This window comes from Dicentrarchus labrax, unplaced genomic scaffold (genome assembly GCF_905237075.1).
Source record: "Dicentrarchus labrax unplaced genomic scaffold, dlabrax2021, whole genome shotgun sequence".
Taxonomy (NCBI): Eukaryota; Metazoa; Chordata; class Actinopteri; family Moronidae; genus Dicentrarchus; species Dicentrarchus labrax.
Window position 1 is genome coordinate 16965644 of NW_026136715.1, and position 25663 is coordinate 16991306.

General features: G+C 39.7%; 2 protein-coding genes across 5 annotated transcripts; both read right to left on the reverse strand.

Moving 5' to 3' along the window:
- Nucleotides 1–447: 447 nt before the first annotated feature.
- Nucleotides 448–9433, reverse strand: slc25a33 (solute carrier family 25 member 33). The gene is made up of 7 exons (XM_051424197.1): nucleotides 9192–9433; nucleotides 7105–7278; nucleotides 4787–4864; nucleotides 3483–3583; nucleotides 3216–3282; nucleotides 2333–2589; nucleotides 448–2228 (listed from the first exon to the last, which is right to left on the reverse strand). Exons 1-7 carry the CDS (start codon nucleotides 9230–9232, stop codon nucleotides 2029–2031), a joined length of 918 nt encoding a protein of 305 aa, XP_051280157.1. The 5' UTR covers nucleotides 9233–9433; the 3' UTR covers nucleotides 448–2028.
- Nucleotides 9434–14556: 5123 nt separating this feature from the next.
- On the reverse strand, nucleotides 14557–24578 carry spsb1 (splA/ryanodine receptor domain and SOCS box containing 1). 4 transcript variants are annotated; one of them, XM_051424218.1, is made up of 3 exons: nucleotides 24495–24578; nucleotides 18354–19244; nucleotides 14557–16188 (listed from the first exon to the last, which is right to left on the reverse strand). In XM_051424218.1, the coding sequence occupies exons 1-3, from the start codon at nucleotides 24502–24504 to the stop codon at nucleotides 16061–16063; spliced, it is 1029 nt and encodes a 342-aa protein (XP_051280178.1). In that variant the 5' UTR covers nucleotides 24505–24578; the 3' UTR covers nucleotides 14557–16060. The 4 variants fall into 4 exon arrangements, with proteins under 4 accessions (XP_051280178.1, XP_051280180.1, XP_051280179.1 ...); XM_051424220.1 differs by having other exon boundaries at nucleotides 18354–19240; nucleotides 24387–24570; XM_051424219.1 differs by having other exon boundaries at nucleotides 24387–24570.
- Nucleotides 24579–25663: the final 1085 nt, after the last annotated feature.

A 25663-nucleotide genomic window follows, 5' to 3' on the forward strand; every position in this document is an offset into this window, starting at 1 on the left:
GTTAGTATGGGACCAGCAGCTCCATCACTATCTATGTAGACACAAATATCCACAATGGGATTTATCACCAACACAAGTCTCCTGCTGCCGCCTGCCAACTTAACACCATCTGGTCACGAGGCTTTCCTTCCGTGTTGGGGAAGAGAGTGTGGATGAATCAACCGAAACCGCAACAGGAAGAAGATATTTTTGCTGATTCACGTCTGAGTTGCACAATTCTGAGCAAGTAAAGTGACTAACCCAATACATGCCCAGAGGCTTTTTTCCCATTTTGTAGCATTTCCTGGAATAGATGACTATTGATTTTGTGCGTTTGTATTTTAAGTACCTCATATCAGTATCTAATTTGTGCCCACGAATGGCCACGAGTCATCAGGAACAGACACCTCTCCGAGTCCAGGAAGGTTTGTGAAGGAAGCAAATAAAATGAAACGAAATACAGACAAATCCTGAAAACCTGCTTCAGTCTGGAAGATAACTGCGACTTGGCAGAAGATTTATTTTCCATGCACGCCACAGAGGCTCCAAAACAACAATGTTCTCAAAACCTGAGTCCTGAAAGTGGCCAAATTGAAGTCTAGACCTCAATTCGATCCATAATTTGTGGTAGGACTTGAGTTGAGTCACAATACCCATGCAACTTCATAGACCATGGTCAGTTATACAAAGAACAGGAACAAACTGCAGTGTCTGGATGTGTAAAACTAATATCACACACACTGACTCAAGACTGTAACTGCTGCTAAAGGTGACTTCACAATTACTGTAAATTATATAAATATAATGTAGGTCAATATGTACACTTTTGCTTTGGCATCAGATAATCTCTTTTTCTTTTTATGATTATAAATCATAAAAGCCACGGCTCAATGTTGTAAAACAAACCATGAAAAAGTCCAAGGGGCTGAACACGTTTTATAGGCATATGTGAAAGACTTGTTTCTGTGTGACCGTAGGTGAAGCAGGTATTACTGCAAAAAAGTAACACATTCTCAGCAACTTACAGTACATGGAAGAAAACAATTAGAAAACACAAACCTTATGCCCAGTCGTAGCATAAAAGCACTACCTCGTGTTTTAAGTTGAGAGCGAGGGTCTACATTTTAGGGATTATTCTGATGGTTTGACTTTAATTTCTTAAAAGAAAGCTCTGACTGAAGATGATTCCCCCCCTCCCAAATGTACATGTTTACATGTCAGAGCAAAACCGACCAACTAGTCCCTCCCGTATTCTGATTTGTTGTTACCGAGACATCTTAAAAGTGCAACAACCCTGCTCTACAATATGCGCTATGTGCTTACAATAAAAAGGTTGATTTTTGTATTAAACAGAATACCTTGTCAGTATTAGGGTCAACCACCAACAGATGTAGTTTCCTGATGCATTTTATTGAGCCACTGGTCAAATAAGCATCTGAGTTCTCATATTGCAAAAGGTGACTGTTTTTTTTCCACAAAGAAAACATACAGATAAGCCTGTATATATATCTATATATATGATAAATCTCTATGTAAATTCAAACTTCAAAACCAGCACGTTGTATTTGTGAAACAGAAATCTCAAAATGATCCGACCATTACATTGCGAGGAACAGCACTATTACTAGCACTTTATCTGAATTACTCCCCACCATTAACTAAATGAGTCGCGCGTGTTGGTACATTTACCACTGATAAATCAAAACAAACATTGTCATAAAATAACAAAACATAAAATAATTTAGTTAACTTAACACTAGTCCTCTAAGAAGATGACCTTTTTCACAGGTTTGGAGTTTCAATAAAAGTACCACGACTTCTTGAGTAGTTTTGATAAACTCCTAACGACAAGCTTTCAATAAAATAATGTGTTTAGCTCTTTGGATAACAGTACAACCTGCTTCAGTTCCACCATAAAAGTCTCTGTAGCACCACATTGAAAAAAATGTATGTGCTGCATTTTCAAAAGTCTCTTGCCCAGTGTGTCTTCTGTGGCATCCATCAGTTGTCAGGGAAATCCTTTTTCCTGACAAACCTTCATGCGTTTCTTTACTTGGAGTCTCCCAGCAGATGGACAAGGAGTTCATATGTGGAGAGGACGATTGCTGTGTTAGGGATTTGTCTAATTAGCTGTGGAATGAGTCCTCTATAAAAAGCTGCATAGCCTTCCTCCACCGCTATTAACCTCCCTGTCTGGAAGAAATACTTGTACTTGCTGCCTTCCTCGCGCAGCCTCGTCCGAATGACCTCTGTGGAGAGAACAAAAAAGGTATTATTCTTTTAGATAAATACTTCTCCCGGACAATAGGTGGTTGTGTTGCAAGAGACAAACAATAAGGATGCAAGTGTTTACCGTGTGGGTAGGCTATACAGGACGCACAACCCTTTGAAAAAGCAGCTGCCATCATCAGACTCAGGAAGTCTGATGCTCCTTTCTCCTGGTTCTTGGCGAGGTTTTTCTTCAGTGTCTCGTAGATCAGGAAGCAAATCATCGTCTCCGAGATGCCGGCGTAAGATGCAGTCAGGCCTCGGTAGAAGCCCCGAATCCCTTCTGTTTTGTAAACATAGCGGGCACACTGCAGTGCATTCATCTTCTTCTCTCCTCTGGCTCTAAAAAGTTAAACCAGTCAGGTTCATTAGTGCCAAAATCACAACTATCTTAACGGTTTATGATCATCAATCATACAGTCGTCATACAGTTCTCCCCAGCATTTTTTACTTGATAAATGATCAAAACTGTAACCTGTTAATTTTCTGTATCGTCTAAGCGATTAGTCAAATTTCAACCCTATAAGGAAGCATGATTGAATGAGTAACTCGTATCACCTGAGATTATACAATCATTTCCTCCTCATTCATAAAGCCACCATTCTGCGCTGCAGGACAGGTGCTCTTTAAAGACGGGGTGAAAAGACTAGTTCCTGTGACCTCACACGATACTACTGCCCTGTACTCAGTAATGTAAATATAGACTCTTCTTCTGCACGCAGGACAGTGCGTCAGCACTGTGTATTTATGGAGTCAGATCACAAGCTCAGTCTCGCACGCTGCATAACCCAAGGACAGTGCCGTGAAGGGGGGCTCTGTTAAAGGTTTCTGCTAAAGGTCACATTATATGGCTCGCCCTTCCACCTGCACTGTCCCTAAAATAACCCCAATCTTAGACAGAACTACAGTCAGCCTACTACTAAAAATGTAAGTACACACAGGTCAAGCAAAATTAAGAGTGTACACACTTTTTCTCCAGCTGCATCCTGGTCTTCACCATCCAGACGGGGTTCATCAGAGAGTTAGTAACAAAAGCTGAGGATGGGGAACAAAAGAAGCATATTCAGTTATACATGATAGGACACGTAGGATTTGTTTTTTATTTACAGTGTAGACAGACACAACGTCTAAAACTTAGATATTTTTGCAGAGCACTGGATTGCATTACATTTTACAGCTGTTCACGTGACGCCCATTACATGTATGTAACAAAGGCCAACATGTAGACTGCTCACCTGCAACACCAGCAGAGGACATGTGCACCACTCCACTATTAGGGACAAACAGTCCATTGAACATCTCTTTAGATTTTGAGTATGCAGCAAAGTAAATGGCCCTGAAACAAAGAGAACAACCTGGTAAGAACTCTACACAGTGGCAGACACGGCTTAAATATGAATGTGGGTTTTATAACAGCTGGGCAATTATGCAAATTATTCAATTTGGACTTGTGTTGGCCATTGACAGAGTGCATCCAGAGCAGTCGGGTCCTGCTCTCTCCGCTCGGCTTCTGGAACAAACCGTCACTGCACCAGAATGGGCTGAATAAGCACTGGGCACCACATATGCCCACAGAGCTGCTATGAATGTGAGCCTGTCCAAGTTGACCAGTGGAACGAAGGCCAGTGGAATAACTGAGCAAAGGATCATTCTGCAGCTACTCATTAACCATGGGGAAAGTATACGCAACCCATGACCTTTTTTCGGTTTAACACAGTGTCAAAGTCTGATCAACATTTTGAGGCAAATGCAGTAGGACTATTCCTTCTACGGTTATATCATCGCTGTAAAGAAGAGGTTTTTTTTTGTTTGTTTTTTTTTAAACCATGACTGAACAGGGCAAAGTGCTGACCATTTGTTGACACTAAAAATAGAGCAACATTGAATTTGAAACTTCACAAGGTACACCCACATAAAACAGAACTTGTGTTCAATGTAAAAGTTCCCACACCAATAAAAAGAACAGATCAATTATTATCCAGCTGTTCTCATTACCGCTTCAGTGAAACTCAACTGAACCGTTAAACATAGTTTCTTTATTTGTTCCTTATCTTACCTGCCTCGAGTTAAGAAAATGTTTAATTAACTACAAATACAGAGGCCTACTCATACTGACAGATGCAGTGGCCGACAAACTAAACAGCTGACTCACAAAACTCTGAGGCTAGGAGGGTCCCGGAAGTTGTTGTCATGGCAACGGTTTCCTGTTTATACAGCCAGTAACTGCCTTCAACCGTTAAAGAGAAAAATATAAACACAGACCCCTCCTTTTGTTTTCTTTGTTCAGCAGCTCCTGGTATAATACTCTGTGAAGTGAGACTCTACGGAGAAACCCACACTCTGCTTCACTTTGTGGCCTTTTTAACCTCTGCTTTGCTTGATATGTTTGAATACAAGGACACTTCATTGTGTGTCATCACTAACCTGTACAACAGGCATAGATCATTAACACAGAGATTGACTTTGTTAATCAAAACTGCTATGACAAAGGATGGCCCAGATGTAACTAAAACGTGTTGTGTAGACACTTTCACTGTACCTTGAGGGGGCGACGCCAACCAGGTTCGGCCCCAGGCCACGGAAAAGTGATCTTGGTCCCTCTTTTTCTAGAATTGATCTGAAAAAAAAAAAAAAAAACAGCAATCAATTATCAAAAACACACAATACATTTTACAGAGTTTTACTGGTTTAATGATTATTTTATTCATTTTTAGAGTGCAATATTGATATACACCATTGTACATGTTAAACTGTCTCTATGTAGAGTATGATAGCTGCCTCTCCTCTTGTGCTGTGTGCAACCCTCTGTCTCTACATCTTTTTCATGGATTACATTAATTAATTAATTAATTAATTACTCATATTGGCTTTTTGATCGAGGGATTTTAGATGCACTTTCAGTGGCATGTTGAGTGTGCCTTTGTCAGATTTCTACCGCTCTCTCCTCCGAGCACGGGCAGCCCTGTCCCCTGCAGAGTTTCACTGTGGGCGGGGCTGCTCCTGCTCTCTCTCACAGAGCTCAGAGTGAAGGAAAGAAACAAAGAGTTGACAAGAGCTGCACCGTACAAAAGGTTTGTGAGAAAAAGAAAGAAAGCTGTGTGACGGATGATGTAAAACAAAAAATTGGATCAATAAAGCTCAACATAGCTGATACCGATCAGTCAAAGAATGCTTTGGTTGGCACCGATACTGTGCTGAGATTGGATTGGGACATCCTTATACAAGTCGTCTGATTTTCTCTCTGGATCTTTGGATTAGGGTGTACCTAATAGTTTGTTTGATCATCTCCCTCCCTTTGTAGATTTAGTTTTATTTCAAAGACAATGTCACTGTAGTGAGTTTGTGATTATCTGGCAAAATAATAATAAAAATAATCAAAGTGTGTATATGTACATTTTCATCGCCCTATACCAGAAACCAGATTGGATTTTCACTGCAGTTTGCAGTGATGCATTTATTGACCAAACATTTAGAAATAAACAGTAACTTAACCGATGACTAAAGGAATAATGAAAACAGATTCACACATAACATGATTGTGGACAAACCTAGGGGGCCAAAACTACATTCATTATGTATTAGGAAAAAGAAAGAACTTTTAAGCTAATGATTGTTAAGTCTGGAACTGTTTTAAGTAGAATTCAGGACTGAGGGAAATATTTAATTTCAGACCCTGCCTGCAATCCTCCCAAGTGTTACACCAGTCCTGTTCCAATGAACTGTTTGGTAGTTTGTACACTGAACCCGGTCCCCTCGGCAGTGCTCAGCTTGTCACGTCAGCCACATCCCCACAGAGTTCTTTTAACTCTTTGTAGGTAGTGAAATTAATTCTCCAGATGACTGTCTGGTCTTCCTGGGGCCAAGCAAAGGGGGAGGGTACAACTGCAATTTGTGTTGGTTTCAGTAATGCAGACCTTGTCTCTCAAGCAGTGTTCACGCATTCCACTTCTCTCCTACTGATATACACCTCTTCTCAAATAATGAGATTCAAAACACATTAATAGCCTCGTCATTGAAACCTCTTCTAAAGGTTTCGATGGCTGGAGAAGGGGTTTGAAGTCCATAATGGTCTTCTTGTATATTTGACATAAATATAAGCCTATAAATGGCGTAAAAAATAAATGTGTACCAACTAAAATAACTTTTAAAAAAACTGGCAAAAGACCTGCAGAAAGGTGGGGGAAAATGTCTAACGGCATTAGTAACTTTCCAGTCTACAGCTACAGCAGACACCAGTCCAGACCGGTTCATTTGTGGCCCCTGTCCTCAGTGTAATATAACACTGATACAGCACCCTGGTTAAAACCTTCCCTCCTTTTTGGCATGTTACTTCTAGTCTTCCCCAAGCTAAGCAGATAGAGTCATACAAGGGTTTTTTTTTTTCACAGACACCACAAAAATCTGGTTTTATGCCTTTCTGCCTGTTGGAAAAGGATGTTTTGTGCTGACCCAAACAGCTGGTTAAAGACACTAAATACAAGCAGGATACTGTGTACTTAATCCTCACTCTATGTAGGATGAGATTAGAGGACTTGATTTTAAGACTACGAAAGCAGAAATCAAATGAAAAGCTGTTTCCATGAACTAAAGCACAACAAACGCACAGGTTCTTATACAACTATTCCACACAAACAGGTCTTCACAGGGTAAACCTAAGTAGGACGCCACTAGGCAACTACAAGTCACAAACTACCAATTATGCCAGTCCTGACAAGGCAGTTCTGATAAACAGCTAAGAGCACCAGCTGTGAGGAGGGAACATTTTGTCCCTTTGTTGTCAAGTAGAAAAATACAAATGCCTCCAGGGAAATCTCACACAGCACGTTTGCCTAACAACAACATAAGCAAATATCTTACCTCAGGACCTGCAGCAGCCCCGGTGTAACAGGCCCTGGTCGGATAACCCCGGTGCCGCTTAGGGTGCCCAGCTGGACCTGGAAGACGGGTCTGAGGGTGAGGCCAGAGGACTGCAACCGCGTCTTCAACACCTCCAGGGGGCAGGTCATGATGGCTCCCACCGTACCACTACATCTGGAAATTGAACACATTAGGATTATGGACCTTGGGTTGCCTAAAATCTTGCAAACAAATTAGGCAAAGTCCCACTAGTTATAAATGTAATACAATGTCTAACCTGCTCAGAGTACTGTGGCTACTTATATCTGCTTTGACTGAGGAGTGTTTTTTTCTTCCATCATAACACAGACCCGAGAGCTACTGGCAAGTGTAATGAACAATTATGGTCAAAGAGCGGTCTGTCTGCTCTGCAGCAGAAATACTGCAGAGTTAATCCGAGACATCTGGTGCACAGGGTTTACCATCTCAGAACCTCTAATTGCACTTGGAAACCGTTGACAAAAATACTGTTTTTAGATAGCATGTTTCATAGTTCAGCATTGGCCATTCATTAATTTAGTTCCTAATAGTGTCACTGTGTCTATAACCTTGACGGCCACAAGCTTAGACGTCTGGGACAGATTACACTAAGCCTCTGTAGTGTCTTGTGTCTAAAGGACAGAGTCAAACATCTTTACAGGAGTAATACCTGACCCAATTGTCCATTGACTGATCATTAGTAACCCAACTTATGATGGTTGGAAATCATAGAGAGAAAATTATACCATGGATTAAGTGTTCCACCTTGCATAACCTAATCTGACAAACACACATGTAACCCTGTTGTAATAATGTGCCGGGCAGTTGTTGTGGCCATGACCTCTGACCACACAGATAAGACATTTAGGAGGATGGGTGGAAGAGTAAATGACAATCACACTTGTCATACTTACTATTACTATAAAATGACATTGTGTACATAATGTATTGGTCTTCTTCAAGATATAGTTTAGAAAATCGACCAAACTCTGCTGGCTTTGTTTAACTGTTAACTCCAGGGGTAAACATGCACCCTCTATAAAGTTCACATTGCATGTTTTAATTCTGCCTTTGAAATGATTCAGCTGGATAAAGTTAAACTAAAACCAAACATTCTTATACATTTGACTTTATTTCTCATTAAAAAAAAATAATAATTATAATTTAGAACTAAAATGAGTTACTAACCTAAAAGGCTAAAACATTTCAAGGGTAAAATGGCGTCATTTTTAAAGAAGCCGGTGTTGTTTTAAAATGTGACCTTTAACATAAACCAGAAACCATCCAGCTCCTCAGGACACCGCAGTCCTGCACATTATGATCCTGAGGAGGTTTGTTTTAAAATAGCACTCTTCAGCCAGGTGATGGTGGGCTGTCTGCATCGCTAGCACGAAGCTATGGCTGCAGTTTATGGTGTAGGTCCAGTGTTATGTAACACCAGAGGACATCGTAGAGCTAAAGGCTAACGACTCTCGGGACTGCGCCACGACGGCGACGGGAGAATAAGCTAACCGCTAACCGCTAACCCACAGTCTCCAGACACACTTTACAGCGCTGGGTTTCACACAGTTTATTTTATAAAACACCACGTTGTCAGCCGCAGTGTGAAAACGACCTTCTGCGTCTCAAACAACGAGCTGCGGTATCCTGCTAGCTTTCATGCGTTAGCTAGCTAGCGAACTTCCGCACGGATGTAATTTAACTAGCGGGTTTATGGAAATAAAATATGTTTGTCCACGACAACGTTGACTCAACTGCAAGTCACTACTTTCACCTAGTCAGTTTGCAGCATAAATAAGTCAGCCAGTGTAGAAAACAGATGTTTAACTAACTAGCTAGCTACATCCGAAAGATCGTGTTGAGCTAACACGAGCTAGCTATCCGTTAGCATGCCGGCTATCGGCTCTAAAACGCTGAACATCGGTCAGAATTACAAATAGTTTGGTTTCATACAGGCTCTGAGACATACTTGTGTAAGTCAGCAAATACCATGTAACCTAAGGTGTTGTCACACTAACCTCTGAGCTATTAATACCGTTAGCAGTAGCATTAAAAAGGACGTAACTTACCCCCCAGCGAACAGATGTAGCAGCGTGTCTTTCTGTGCCATCTTCTTTCTTTCTTTCTTTCTTTCTTCTTTCAAACAGCCACCATTACTCGTGTTGTACCTCTGTATTAAAAAATAAATAAATAAATAAATCGCGTGTCGTACCAAAGACACAGTAAGCGCAGAGCGACGTGTGTACGATCCCGGTGCGCTGCTACCGGCTCGGTGGAGCTGTCAGCGGAGGGCCGGGCTGCAGGGTGACCTGAAGAGCTCCTCACATTTACGTCAGAGGGCCGGACGGGGGTGTTGTCCGTGACGTAGGAACATGTGCTCGCCACCTTGTGCCCCGTCCTGTTTCATGTTGTTACACAATTCTGACCAAAAACAACCTGAGAATAACACTTTGAACTTCGGAGTCCCACCTGACCTTCACCAGTTTCAGTGGGAGATAAAAGTTGTTTTTGTTTTTTGTTTTTTTTTAAACAACAATATTCTTTTAGCTGCATTCATTCATTCATGAGTGGATTCTGAGTTATGTAATGCAGTGGTTCCTTAAAGGACCCAATTTTTTTTTTTTATCATTTAGGAAACTGATGATTACTGACTAAGTGATATATTTTATGGACATTTTATATTATTTTAAAAACTGTACAATTAACCCAAATAATGAACTCAGTAACAAGAGATTTGGATGCATTTTGGGCAGATAATTTCCTTTTTGAAAAACGTTTTATGCAACATTCTCTCTGTATTATGTGTTTTAAATAAAATAAAATAATCATACATACTAAATAGGCTTTTTGGGGGGGACACATTCAGTGTTTTCTTGTCCCTGACGTTTGGCCATTGTTCTATTACACAATTTAATTAACTTTACATTTAGATATGGATCTACTTGTATGTTTTCTAGCACAACTTAAGATCAAGAAGCCCCCCCCCCTGAAAGCTTTGGCGACAGCTAGTGGGGGTCCCAACCCCCATGATGGGAACCACTGACGTAATGCATGCAGTATGTAATGCAGTACAGAATCTACCTTTGTGTATGAAACATGTCTACATAGTATGAATACTTGATAAATTGAAAGTATTAGTAGTAGTAAAGAAAAAAAACATAGAGCTACAAGTATTGTTCAAACAGATATTACAAAAGATACATTTCACTCCCTTTGGTATATCACCTTTCTGGTTGGAGAGGATTGTAAATGCAAATAATCCCACAGGCGTGGATTGTTTTCAATGCCTGGAAATTATGATCAAATATCCTGTAAAACTCAACACATTCCACAGAGGTACATTTTTATCTGTGTGCTTGTGTTGATTATATAACATTTGTTTGCTGTTACTTTTGTTGCAGCTTCTACAGCCTTTCCTCTCCTTACTTTGATAAAAAAAAAAAAAAAACAGGCATGGAGAGTTAAAAAAAGATAATAATTGGAGACAAAATAAGACTGGATGAGCTGTTAACCGGGCCATAAGATCATGTGATGTTATGGTATGTGCTGTCCACCAATGAGCACTGTGTAATAAAAGTGGGAATGTGACTCCTGCCGAGGATATCTTTAAACCAGAGTGTTACTCAATCACCTTCATAGCACCTTGTTTGTCTGTATGTCTGAACAATAACATCTGGGGCACGATGTCAGACCAGTCTCGTCAAACCAGCCGAACTGGCTTTTTCACCTATTTGAAATAATAACAGTTTAAACAGTGTACATGTAAACAAAACTAACTGTGTTCAGCTATTTTGTTCTTTGACAGAGATCTGAATTTAATTTGTTTCAATGGATTTAAAGCTTTGTTATTTACCTTTTTACAGACTGAGTGAACAATTTCATGAATATATTCATATAATCAATACGTAAATATACATACAACAAGGTTTGGGTTTCTTTTTGTGAGTCTTACCAACATAAACATTCCAATTGAGCTTCTGTGAATGAACATAAAATAAAACAGTTAACATATTTTACATATTTTACATATTTTGTCAGCAGTGGTTAAAAGTAACTAAGTAACCTTACTCAAGTACTGAGAAACCTGTACTTTACTTGAGCATTTTTCTTTTTACATAAAAAGCTTCTTGTCACAATCCAGATGTTGAGTTCAATCAAAGAAACATTTCCCATCTAAACCTTTCAGATGGGTTCATAATTATAATATAATAATGTTATTATAATTAAAATTATAATAATAACTGTCCAAAGAGGTAATGCTATCCAATATTTCACAAAATATGCAAAGATTCAGCCCAAAGTCTGAAAAAATGATACAGATTTTTGTTTTAGAACGATTTATAATCTCATGACCTACTAATGAGTTCAACCAGCTTCAACTGTAAAATGCTGTGTACACACCATTGGTACACACTGATGCATCAGAATTAATGATCAAATTATGAACAAAAAAAAGTGCAACCGTCCTTTACTTTAATGCATTTAAGTGAAAATACTTATTTACTTTCTTTCCTACTTTCTTTCTAAAGTAGAATATTTAATGCTTTTTAACAGAGTATTTGTACATTGTTGTATTGGTGAGATCTGAGTACTTCTTCCACCATTGGATGATCTTGTCTGGTGTTCATGGTTATGTAGGAGTTGGAAATACTGACACCAAGTGACGGAATATGAAACATACAGTTATAAGTTGTTCTGTTGTCACTTTGTTTCATCTGTTTGTCTTATTTTTAATCATTGTAGTGTTTTTAAACTACTGTCCTTACCGTGTGTGTGTGTGTGTGTGTGTGTGTGTGTGTGTGTGTGTGTGTGTGTGTGTGTGTGTGTGTGTGTGTGGTCAAATTCATGTAGCTGAACCTAATCCAGAGCCTTATGTAAAAACCATTGCAGGGATTAAAGCGTCTCAGTTTCTGAATCACTGAAACTGTCACAGTCGTTGGAGACTGATGCAATAAACTGATGCATTAAAATCCCCCTGTGCCCCTCCCATCACACCCTGCCCCCCCTTTCAACATTGGTTTCCCTCAGTTTTGGGTTCATTTATATTCATTTTATTTCTAAAGCATGCACCCAAATCTTGATGTATTTTTAAAGAAGCAACATTAAATGAAATTAAATGAATGCACTTTTCAATGCGAACATGAGGTAATCAAGCTTAAACAGTCTCTCTCATATCTTCTGAAATACTGGCTGTAGTAGAAGCATCATTTTAGCTTTAAATTTAACTGAGTCAAAGTGCTTTTTCATTTCTTGCAATTTAGTGTAACTCAATGCACCGTAATACTGATAGTGTGTATTCAAACCGTAATATACCTGTAGCTTGTTGTTTGGCAACATTTTTCACAGTATTTTTCTTTCCTTTATGCACAAGACAACATAATAATAATAATAATAACTAGAAATAAATGTTATATACACATTAAAATAAATCCCTGTAGGGACTACAAATGAATAAGAAGCAGCAAGCGAGAGGCAAACATATGGTGTAAGCCGGCTGTTTGTGTTCAGCAAAGTGCTAAATGAGCCACATTTACACATTTTATAAGACTAAACAGATCTAATCATGCAAGTGATTGCACAAGGTCACATTGTGTGTACAATCACATTGCTCTCGTTCATATTCTAAGATATATTTTAAGCCCCAGGGGATGTTTTAGGGCACAGGACGTTTCCCTGCAGCCTTAAACTGACTTTAAGAAGGGAAACAACATTAAAAGAGGATCCTGGGCTCTGTGTACTGAGGCCTTATCGCAGTGGCCTGGGTTTGATTCCAACCTGCAGTTCCCTGTTTATCTTCAGCTGTCACTTTACAAATAAAGACATACAAAGACCAGAAATGATTAATTATCATCAGATTATTTAAAAAAAAAAGAGGATCCTGTAATATTTATGGACAGAAAGTGTCTGAAAACATATGTTCTTCATTGACTGTGATCTGATCTGACTAGAATATAATTGATTTGTTCTTTTAAAGTAAAAGTCTCAGGTAACTGGTTTTAACTACACATTTTAAGACTTCTGCTTAATAAATACTAAGTGTGTGGCCCTTGTGTGTGTGTGTTCAAATTCACTGCCCTAATCTTTTGTCTCAGTTTCTGTCTGAATCTATTAGCAGTAGTTTGGAGACAGGATGCGAGGGGGTTAAATCTCCATCATCCCCACTGCTGGCGCCTCTCCAGAAAGTTCACCAGAGACCGAACGCTGTTGTGAGAATCTGGATCACATCTCTCCATTTCTCAGCTCTTCACTTTGGCTTGTCAAAAATTGTATAATTTTAAACTATTGGGTTTTTAAAGCACTGAATGGTTTATTTCTGATCTGCTGCTCTGTTATCAACCACCCAGACCACTCAGATCGTCTCAGTTCTTTTAATTCAGGGCCTTTCTGTTTCTGCCGTCTATTAAACTAAATATGACTATTTGTATCACTGCACTTTAATTTGTATTCTCTTATTCAATCCATCTTTGACTCTTTTGAAACCCTATTTATGTATTTTGTATTTTCTTGTGTTTAGTATCTCACCTTCATGCCCCTTACACCTTAAATAAAGCACTTTGTAATGTGTTGTTGAAAGGTACTACTACAGGTTAAAATGGGAAGTTGAAGTGTGTAGGATTTAGTGCCATCTAGTGGTGAAGTTTCACAAGTTTTTTAAGTAACTGAACACAGCTGGCGTTTGTATTTGATGACGATGGCAAACCGCAGCACCTGTAGATTAAAAACTTATAAAAAGGTATCGAAAAACATTATACACTAATGAAAACATACCTATGCATATTATATTCAATTTCTGCCAATAGATCCTCCTAAATGTTACCCCCTGGACCTTTAAAGGCTGTGCACATCCACGCAGGTGTTCTCAATTATTCTGGCTGATTGGACCTTTAATCAGGTGGAGTGAGATCACCAAACTGTATGATTGCTAAAGTGCAACTTGTCTTGCACTAATTGACCTTTTTCACAGCAGACATGTTGACCTGTCACAGTACGAAAAGCAGACGTTACTAAGAACATAAATGATAGCTCTGTCCTATTTAGTGCCCCAGTAAACCACAGCAGTGAGATAGTGCAGCAGCAACTAATTGGAACTCAGCCATCCTTCATTGTTACAACCTGTGCTTTTCCTACAGTGAACAAGTCAAAATGTCATCTGTGCAGGTCACCGAGTATCAAAACTAACACCAGAGGTAAGATGTCATTGAACACTCTGTCCACAAACCCACTGTACTGAGAAGAGGTCTAATGAAAAACACCTGTGTGGCTGAACATATTTACAGTGTACAGAACATCTAACATCCATTATATTTCACTATAAACTTGTGAGGACCGTAGGAAACAGTTTAACTAATTTCTTTAGTGGCAGTAGTACAATTGTAACACTTTCAGCCTCAGTTTTCACAGCAGATTATTGTACAATGCACAACACAAAATAGATACTTTGAAATAAACTTTAATAGATACTTACAAACAAATCTACAACAAGGAATACAAATAAAATGGAAGTTGCAAGCAAGGAAAAGCAAGGTGTGGCACAGTGTGTCCACATCAGCTGAGTGCTGAATAAGGACCACATCTGCACATTTAAAAATACTAGAGTCAACAGGTCTATGATATGGCATTTGACAATACATTGGCAATCTGACCTTCTTTTGTGCAGCACTTTGTGGATTGTCTTCTTCTGTCATTATGGTGCCTTTAATTTGAAGTTTTTGCCGATTCAGACACAGTGCCGTTCACCAACATACCGGTTGTCTGTTTCCCCAAACCCTTTTTTTTTTTTTTTACCCTTTACATGTTATAAAAGACAAATTACTACATCAATGGTTCTCAGCTATGTGCCAGTGAGACCCAAGAGTATCAGGTTTTCATTCCAACGAACCACTTCAGTTGGTTAGTTTCCAATTCTCTGGCTGAATATGTGCAAAACAGTGAAATCAGCTGATGAGAGAGAGTGGATGAATAAAAACAAAAACAGCACTCTTGGGCCCCGACAGCATGAAAACTACTGCACTAGAAAAAAGCAGGAGTGACAGAACAGATTTTTTTAAAAAAAAAATTGTGATTGTATTGAGAAGAATTTCCTGCAGATGCATGCTACAAATAATCACAGTGACATTATCCTTCCTTTAAAATTTCTGCTGATGATGTTCCTGTCGGATGCCTTGATGGTAAGCTGTGGGGCATTCTTCCATATGGCAGATATGGCAGAGATACCCGATAGTGCAGTGTGTGGTCGGAGCTGCTCTTCAGCTGCCTCACAGTGCATTCATTCACACTGCACTACAGACTCACTCACTCTGGAGTGGTCAGCATCTCCTGTCTGTTGTGTGAACCGCCCATTTTTCATTTATGAGCCATTTAAAAACCATCATTTCTAAAAGCAACTAGGATTTCATCTTATAATTCTCAATTTGAGAGGATGTACAGGTTGACGTGTGTGCTTCCCCCTTGTGGGAAGATTCTGGCAGTGCGTTTCACCAATGCTCAGTTTAAGTTTCCATCACACAATTTTGTTTTAACACAACCAATAATATTTAAATTTTTTTTTAAAAAGGCCACAAGATAGAAATTCATATTCATTGTCTGGAGGTCACAGCAGAGATACTGACCACATATGCCACCACATTAACTTATTAACTGGAGGAGGTACACCAACATGGTGACTGTCACAGGGCATCGTCTGGATCAGCATGTGCATAGTGCTCAGTGATTCCTGATTTTTATAAAGTTAGAGAGTACAATTGCAAAGAGTCATAAAAACAGGATAAGAAACTCAAAAGGAGTCCAGCCACTGACACAGAAGCATACTTGTGGAAGGCTGAGTCAGTCCTGGAGGCTTGAGCAATGTTGTCAAACGGGTTCAACCCAAGAAGGATCCCAGAGAAACATGAGAAAGAGACGAGGGCGTACTGAGTGTGTGTTGTGACTGTCAGTGCCGTCATTGGTAGAGCAGGTAGTTCTTGAGAGAGGCCGGCAGGGGCAGTCTATGGATTTCACTCAGGCGGTCTCTTCCTAATGCCACCCTCACCGAACGCCTACACAGGTCCATCAAAGAGAGCGGTTCAGCTGGGGGGAGACAAGAGGGGGACAGGAGTGAGGAAGGGCTGGAAGATGTTTTTATGTGTTAGCAATGGCTGAATCTAATTTCAGGAGCATGAAAATGTCAAGCTTTAACTCAAATCTTGGGGGCCACTGTCTATTAAAATGTGCAGGCACAAGCATAAAATAAAGTGCACACAGAGGGGAACAGCCCGTTATAAAAATGTTGCAACATTTGTGTTTTGAAATACCGTAAAACTTCTAATAATAGCCCGGACGTTTATTTGCTTAAATCACTGAACTCCCCCTGCCTTTATTGGAGACAGGCCACTATTTGGGACAGGCCTTTAATTCCTTTAGCACAAAACTAAACTAAACTAACTGCTGCTTCTCTTGAGTTTTGTTCAGCAAATTTGACAGCTTACATGATTATTATGATCGCTTCAGGTTTTTTTCCATCTCTCTTCTTTACCATGTTACCGGTAAGTCAGAATGAATTAACGTTTTGCTTTGTTGTTGATGGTTTTCGTAAAATATAGTGAACGATTGAACTGTGGAGAATCTATAACTGATCTAATGATGTTCATTATGTACATATTGACAGAAGTTTAAACATTTATATTTGTGTAGGAGATCAAAACGACTTAAAACTCGCTCAAGCAGGAGACCCGGTGGGTTTTAAGAGGTTGTATACATAGAGATCATTTTATTTTAAAAATCTAGACCAGGCCTCTATTGGAGACCTGCGTTTATTTGTCAAAACGTTTAGCCACACCGGGCTTTTAAAAGAGACCTTCGTCTATTAGGGACCCTGCTTTTATTGGAAGTTTTACGCTATGTGAAAAATCTAAAAATCAAGGTGGTGTATGCAGGATATTCCAGGAGGAGGTTCACACCGATGTGAAATCCACTGAATTAATGAAATGGATGAATATTCCTAGAGGTGGTATTAACACATCTAGGCAGCTCTCAGTTTGTACTAGGGAGAACATCAAACTAACAAATGAAATGCCGCAAATGTCTGTCCTGTAGTTTATATAAAGTACATGGCAGGGAAACTAGGAAATGGTTCGTTCACTGGTAGTGCTACAGCTATAATTTCTCAAAACATTTAAAAATCGATGAATATGGTAATCTACTGATCATTTGTAAAAGCAAAGTGTTTGTGTTTTTGATCAGTTTTGATCATTTAGGTTAGTAAGTGCATTTGGTTCAAAACAATACAGAATCAAACTAAATCATTTTGATACTTGACAATTTCCAATGTGCTACAGACATTTTGTTAGGGCTTCAAACAAGAATTAAACCTTCCGGAGCCAATAAAAGCAGAAGAAACATTAATTAAACTTGAACATGTAAGTACACCTCTAGTACATTTTGAGAGGCAAACTGCCTTTAACATCAACGTGTAAGATCAGGGATATCCTTTCTCTACCAATCGAAACTGGTTCTATGCATATCACTGCATCTGGCACTTCTTTTCCACAGGCCTAAACTAGGTCGAGAGATCCGAGCTGCACATAAAAATCTAATGAGCACAGAGCGCTTGGGACATGCGGGTAGTACAACATGTTTTGATAAGCACCTACATTCCCTCATTTAAAGCTCATGATCGTCTCACCATGGAATAATTGACATTAATCCAATTGGAATACATTTTGCATTTCCCTGTGGGGGGGTGGGGGACCTGCAGCTTGTTTTTTGTACATGAACATTAAGGATAATTTTCAGAGCAATGAACACTAACATCTATAATGGAGGCACCACTGTCTAGCTTAAAAAGGAAGGCGCAGTACAGTTAATGACAAAAACTAGGCCAGGTCACAATGAGATCACATGTTTTTAGGTGATTCAGGAATCCAGTTAAATATTAATTTATATGCAATCTGGACTGCCTGGCACAAATACAAATGACATGTTATCACATGTCCTGCTTTACATAAAAGCCAGAGGTAGTCATACTGATGTCAATCAGAGACAGTAGTGCTGCTCTACAGTAACCCCGTCTGCAGTAATATCTCCTGCTTAGACATTACGGCAAACCCTGAACTGTCACACCTTTGTTTATTGCACTTATAAATGGTACCACTGGTTTTGCAAGAGCTGTACACATCATGGATGGCAAAACACTGTTGCTAAGGAGAGAAAAGAATAGCAGAAGTCTCTTAAAAACATTTAAAGTTTGCACTTACGATCAAGTCCATTTATGTACCGGATTCGTATTTCACAGTGTCCCCACACTGCGCTCACCACTGGGTACAGCTTCCTGCCCTTAAGTCCTCTGAACGCCACTCCTAGATAATGTCCATCCACTATGTAACCCAGAGTCCCCTCATCCATGTCCAAGACGACTAAGAGGGAGTCAGGTATTATGAAGGTGTCGTCTGGCTCGAGGAATGCCGGGTAGCTTTTTCCTGGATGATTCTTGCCATCGTGGTAGAGTTTACTCCTGCACAGGTCCCAGCCCCAGGACTCTGCGTTGCTTCCTACCAAAGCTGTGTAGCCCACCGAGTGTAGCGGGGCGTCGGTAGTCGCCACGCCGACCACAGCGTGCGTGCCCCTCTGACGCATAGCCCAGCTGATCTCCCACACATGCAGTCCCCTTGTGTAGCCAACACGGCCCCGGATGGCGTCCGTGCTCTGCGCCACAGGGTGCCTGTGAAACACCAGCTTGTTGTCGTCCTTGACGAAGATGTTGAGGGAGCGGTCCTCGTTGTTCCACGAGTTCTGGACCTGGACATCCAGGCTGGCAGGTGGCATGTCCAGCAGCAGATCTAGTCGAGACGGCTTGGTGTGACTGAGGGCCTGTAGCTCCAGCTTCAGGGGGCTGAACGCCGGATCCCGCATATCAATGGTTTTAATGCCACCTGGGACTTTTTGCCCCATGCTCTGGGTGGTTATAGCAGCTCCTTCTTCCTCCTCCTCCTCCGCCTCCTCCCCCCTCCTCAAAGACAAATGGGGGGAGTAATCAGCCTCAGACCCTCTCCTCCACTGTGCTCCTGCAACCCAAGAAGCAGGTTGGTGCTCCTGTGTCACTAGATGCAGACAGACCAAGGTCAGACCAGGTGTTGTTTGAAGCCTGCCTGGAGGGATCAGAGGAGATGGAAAAAATAAGGCAAAACAAGTTAAATATTAACTAATCTCATTATCTTTCTGTTTGGACCAAGAAATGTTAATATCAGACTAAGACCAACAGCAAGATAATCATAAGGCACATTGTACATCCTTATCATGCAATCATACCCTTTGAGGGTGACAAAATGCTACTTCTGCTGAAATTACATCATACAGTATTTGTTGGAAATTCAACAGTGTGTGATTATATTTAATGGAAAATTCACTCAGTGTTTTAACTCAGTTCATATGGTCCTCGGTGGACAGCAACTGATTTTAACTGCAGGGTTGTTATGCGGCCTCAAAAGGTGGCTTTGTTCTCTTGTGATGCTTAGTGTATGAAACATAAAGGAGGCAGTGTCCCATGACCTAAGAAATCTGAGATGTAAACCTAAATACAGATTGACACTGATAACATTATCATTACATAAACAGCAGGAAAACTTGCATCTGCTGACCGTGGCCTCATTTCCTAGAGTCACTATCATTGTGACGTGTTTGACCACAACCATCTCTTAAGTTTGGAGCAGTCAGACAGTAGACTGGTGTTTTTTTCTGGCATGTTTTCCCTTCCAGCCAGTTCACTATAATAAGAGAAAACCAAGACAGACAAGACCAACAAGTTTCTGCCACTCAACTATCATTAAACGTATTTGCTAGATTGAAAAGATTACGTATAATGGATTTGATTTATTACAGAGAATACACTGGCTGAGTTACAGTGTCAGACTGAAAGGCAATAGTTCAACATTTAATATTTTACATGTTTTATCTGCTGTGTACACAAAGTCTTTTAAACACATAGCTAACTAGGGTTGGGCAGTGGCAGTGTATACCATGAGACCATATACTGTTTATACCATAGTAGCTATCACCTAATGTATCTGGTTGTACTCGACTATTGTAGGAAATGTAGATGACGGAAACATTTTTGCGTCATACTGGTGAAGTGCTTTGATTTGTCAGGTATTGAACTTGCTGTCAATTTGATCCATAAACAGTTTCTCAATTGACTAAAAATTTATTATATTGCAATACTGCAACATATAACAATAAATATACGTCAATAGAGACAATGTCAGTAATCATAATTAAGAGGGTACCTGCCTAAATCTGTTAATTTAACAACTGCAGAGCACTGGAAACACATTCTTTATCCGTTCAAACTTCATGCCTTTATGATGATTTTACCAACAATAAAGAAAACATACTTTATCCAACAGTGGAAACATTTTGACATAAAGCTCCTCAGTCATGCTCTAAAGCAGTGGTTCCCAACCTTTTTTCCTTGAAGCCCCCCTTGCCTGTGTCCAAGACAAGTCAGGCCCCCCCGACCCCAACCCCTACCTGCATACACGCACTAAATAGGTAATAAATAGCTTAATGAATTTAAATGTGGACCAAAAATATGTTTCAATTTGGATTATACAGAGTTTTGATTATCCAATTGTGTGTGTTATTGGGATTTTATAAATTTAATTTTTGAAAATAATTTTGGTAACCTCACAACCCCAGCAGACAAAGTTGTGTGCACCCTGTGATCTCTGGCGCCCCAGACATGGCCTCTGTAGACCTACAAACGACCATAAAACATGTCAGTGACACTAATTCATTCTCAGTTAAAATGTACCTGATCCATACATTTAGGAATTAATACAAAATTAGGTCAAGCAATTATAACAGGATGTCTGACGGAGGAGCAACATGCCACCTTGATCCTAGTATTCTCATCATCAGTTCCTACGCAGTTTATAAAACACAGATTTCCATATAGTGTTTAGAGCTCTCCTTGTAAACACTCATGTTATTATGTCCTCCTCCTGCTAAGTGAGTCAGTTAGGAAAAGGGCACACAAACAACATGAAAAAACCATTCAAACCTCATTTGATTAGTTGTCCTCAATTTTACGCATTACTTCGTCTGCAGCTTTTCTTGATAAAGCGCAGTCAATCCTAGAATTTGTGATAACATGATGTTGCAGATTTCTACCACTTATAAAGCAGCTACAACACATAGTTCCCGACAGAGAGGACAACTCTTTCCTGGTGTGTGTACATAATCAAAATCAACTGTATTTGATCAACTGATGAAACACAAGCTTTATAATAAGCATATAATAAAAATAGGTGATTTGGTTTTATGGTATTATCATTTTCATTTTGGTTTCTCAAAAGCTAATGAACATCAAACACAGCGCTAAAGGAGCACAGAAGTAGATCCCAGGAACTCCATGGGCTGACACGTTACTCAGCCACTATTCCCACAATCTCCAAAAATAGGAGGAAAAAAGAGGGGAAAAACCTTCAGCCATTTCTTATTATATGGTTGTCTAGTCAGAGGGCAACAGGAAAAGCAGTAATAAAACGTCTGGCTTTAAGAAATAAAAAAAAAAAAAAAAAACATTCTTGTATTTGAGGGAGACACTGCTGGACCAGTTCTTTTGGGTCAGAAACAGTTTCAGGAACGCAGAAACTTGACAATAAAAGCCTGATGAATACCTGCTGTGTGAAACTTCACTGGCTCCATTACAATAGACCACAGCTGTGATAGGGCACTCACTGCAGAGCCTGAATCTAGCTGTTCAACAACATCTTATAGCTCATTTTTACATTAATACTACTTAAAGCCATTAGCCAGGCCCTTATTTATAATGAAAACCCAATTTTGTCCGATACACCACACCCAAAGACATATAAAGTGACTTTTTGTGGGCGCAGGTGTGACTACTGCTGCTCTTTGGTCTTCGTACCTCTGCTTGTGTTGCAGCTAGGCTGAAGAGAGCATTGTGTAATGTGGAAAACTGTGCTGCTGGGAAGGCCACTCTAATTGAATTGTAGACAAGAGTTCATTGAGAAGTGCTTTGGCTCTTCTTCTAATGCAAGTAAACAACCATTTAAATGGGTCATGTCTCTTCAGTGATTGGAAAACAGGAGGGAAGAAAAAGCAAGCAGCGGGTGGCCAGCATCTGAATGTAAACAATCTCTTTTTCAATGCCTGTCCAGCATTCAGGGAGAGTGAAACATGTTCATTTGCACACTTTGAGCCAGGAGTTTACCATTCCCCCTCCTTGTGGCAACAGGCCACCTTACAAAAACACACAACATACACAAGAAAATCAAAACTAAAACAGAACAATAAAAAGATCTTCCCACATTTACCTTCGACTTCAAAACAAACATATCATTTGTAGCATAAAAGGTGGCTTGTGGAGGGATATATTTGGGCTGGATCCTGGCCTGGACTGGTTGGGGTTCCTGGGCCCCTGGGCTGGTTTGGAGCTTATTAAAATGCAAGAGGAAAAGGCTCGCTGGATTTGCTGAGCCAAGGAAACACTTGTCTCTATTGTAAGGCCCAATTTAGATCGGGCCCACCTGAACTTAAGCCCTAGCCTGTTTGTTGACCTGCTGAGTACATAAAGCTCAAGGTTTACCAAAGACAAAGTCATCCATTGTACAGATACAAAGCTTGAATGTGTCATGTCAGGAAAGTGTTGCTGAATATAATAGTATATGACTCTTCTGTGTACTATGAAGAAATTAAAACTGAACCATGTTTGGGCCTTGAAAAGGGTTTAGTTGACTTTTCTTTGTACTTTGCTCTGTTCAGTTGCCTTTTCTTTGGCGCAAGTCTGTACCCTACGCTCCGTTGTCAGTTTATTAGGGATACGTAAATTAAAACTAATGCAGTCTAACACAATAAATCAGGCCACCACGAAAGTTTTGTGTTCAGTTTTTGTTGATTCAACTTTATCGTCATTCTGTAGGGTGCTATTGAATTGTATTACAGTATACTAAGGTATCAAATATCTATCCTTACTAGGGATGGGATGATAAACAATATTATCACGTAAAAAAAAAAAGCACACCCATGTGTATATCGTGGTGATTTTTTTTATTATTGGGATAATCGTGAATATCCTCACAAGTAACTTGAAAAAGCTGTCTGGCTCACTAACGTACAGTCCTTTATTGATATACTTTAAACAAGGGGACAAAGGGGAACCCATATCTTTGCTGTCACCATGGCTGGGCCACTGTATCCAACCTAAAAAACATTAAACAGGATGTGAGGATATACTATGATGGATTTGAAACTACAAGAACAGGGAATTTAGGTGTCCTATCAGTGATGCAATAAAAATGTACTGTATACTTTGATAATAAAATGTCAGGTAAAGTGAGTCCAGTGTGTTTTAGTGCCTTTTGAAAAGGATTTTAAGTATACCTTGAGGATTATCGTGATAATAGTGTATCGCAATCATTTTGGCCAAAGATAATCGTAACATGAAATCTTCACATCACCTAATCCTCACTGATATAAACTGGGTAGACAAAATGTTAGAAGCAAGGGGTCAGTACACATTGCTATCCACGAGGACCAAACATTAGACGTAATGTCTCGATATAATCGAAACAATACAAGTCAATAGCACCACTAACGACAGACCCCAGAATGACCATAACGTTGAGTGAACGCCTCCCTAAAAAAAAACCAATTTTAACTAAAAAAGTAACTTACCGTAAGCTCTATGAGAGTAAGACGCATTGTCTGTTGTATTAAGAGTGCGCTAGCTTTGGATAAACACACCTAATAAACTGGCAACTGAGTGCATGTGGGCCTTCTGGGCAGTTAACCCATAGTAGCTTTTCATGCTAGCTCATGTTAAAAAGCAGTCTGTAATCGTCACACAGGCGCTCGTGGGGCCGGGCAGCAGCCGTGTGGAACGTCCACGCGCGACCTCCGAACGGGGACGGCGCGCGAATCGAACGTTGGAAGAAAACCGTTGAATTTGCGGCCGTTTACCTGAAGCTCGGTCGCGTTCGAAACGTTTGTTACACAACAAGCAGCGCGAGCCGCGCTAGCATAAACAGCAACAAAACATGGCTAATGTGAATGAGCGGCGAGCACGAACAGCAGGAACAGCTCACTACGGCGTTACTAAAGAGGACGGTAGGGAAGTGACACCTCTTCGCTAGTGTTTCTTTTTCGGTATCAAATACGTAAAGTGTGATGTAAAAGAGAAACAGTGAAACCGAAAGGAGCGCTTCGGCGGCCACCGTATGAGCAGAAAACAGGGAGAAAGGGATGAAAAGAACAAAACAAAAACAGACCTTGTTAAAGTTGTGAAACAGGCAGTGAAACAGAGGAGGGGATGAGACCGGGAGAGGCTTCAGGCTTCACCTACTCCATCGCAGTTTTCCGTTTCCTTGTCGTCTTACCTTTTACCATTTCAGGCTGAACATGAATTAGGTGAAATGATGATGGCTGCTCTCTAACATCTCGCCTATCACGTGGTAAAATGCTCCCAGCTGCTCTGCTAGATTAGGACCTCCCTACTGACGGCCTGCAGCCCGGGCGAAGTTGGCTTCATGTTGGGGTTGCAGTTTATGCGGATTTTTTTGTAAGATATTTATTTATAATGCACATATTTTAGATGACATGAAAAAAAAAAACCCGTTATAACAACTGTTTAGATATTTTTGATATGATATGTTAGATATTTCTATTAAATACTAATGTGCCACAATAATATGCGATTGTTTGTAGCATATATGTCTGCCACCCTATAAATATTTCTCTAGATCCGCCCCTGCATGATTTACTCTGAACACATTTAAATGTGAGGTTGACATGCAGCTTTATTTGTTTTCCATCATTCCGAAAATAATCTTTAATTTTCCCATTCACATTCGCTTCCTATGCAAACAGCTTCACACTATAACTCATGTATTTAATATTTTATTGCTTCTGATTAGTTTTGTCAAATCTTTTTTTATCAGTATGTTTCATTTCATTATCCTAAAAGGCCTTGTGGCAGCTATGTAGTTATACTTCTACTACAAGGAATAATAATAACAATTAATTATTAATAGCTATAATAATAATTAAGTGTGATTGATGAGTCAGACGTTAAAACGTCAAAAATTATAGGATTTTTTAAAAATGGTCATTGAACATTTATATTTACATTGAAAAGGGACACATATACATACACATGCACAAACATACATTAAAAAAGGAAGAAGTAGTTCATTAAATTAAATGTCAAATATGTGGTTGTAGCTACATGAAAGTATCCACTTACACCATTAAATATTGAAATATATATATTATTTTTAGAAATATAAGCTTGTTTGATCCACTTGGATCCACTAAATTGGTATTAGTAAATATAAAATTGCACACACCCCTCTGAAATTATATATATACAAACAATTTGTTTATCCATGACTGAAATTAAAGTTTACTTTACTGAAGATAGAAATATCCACTCTCCAGCTCCCCCCAATATAAAGCTATCTTCAGTGCAGTGCCTCACCATTACAGGATGATTTTAATGTGTAATCCAAACTGCAGACTACACTGGCCTCAACAAGTCAGGTAGGAC

Excerpts from the sequence above, each read along its gene's own strand:
- slc25a33 (XM_051424197.1), bottom strand. The coding sequence starts at position 9,232 with ATGGCACAGAAAGACACGCTGCTACATCTGTTCGCTGGGGG. Across the intron at positions 7,279-9,191 it reads CTACATCTGTTCGCTGGGGG|ATGTAGTGGTACGGTGGGAG; the intron begins GTAAGTTACGTC and ends TTCAATTTCCAG. Across the intron at positions 2,229-2,332 it reads CTGTATAGCCTACCCACACG|AGGTCATTCGGACGAGGCTG; the intron begins GTAAACACTTGC and ends TTCTCTCCACAG.
- spsb1 (XM_051424218.1), bottom strand. Across the intron at positions 16,189-18,353 it reads GTACATAAATGGACTTGATC|CTGAACCGCTCTCTTTGATG; the intron begins GTAAGTGCAAAC and ends GTCTCCCCCCAG.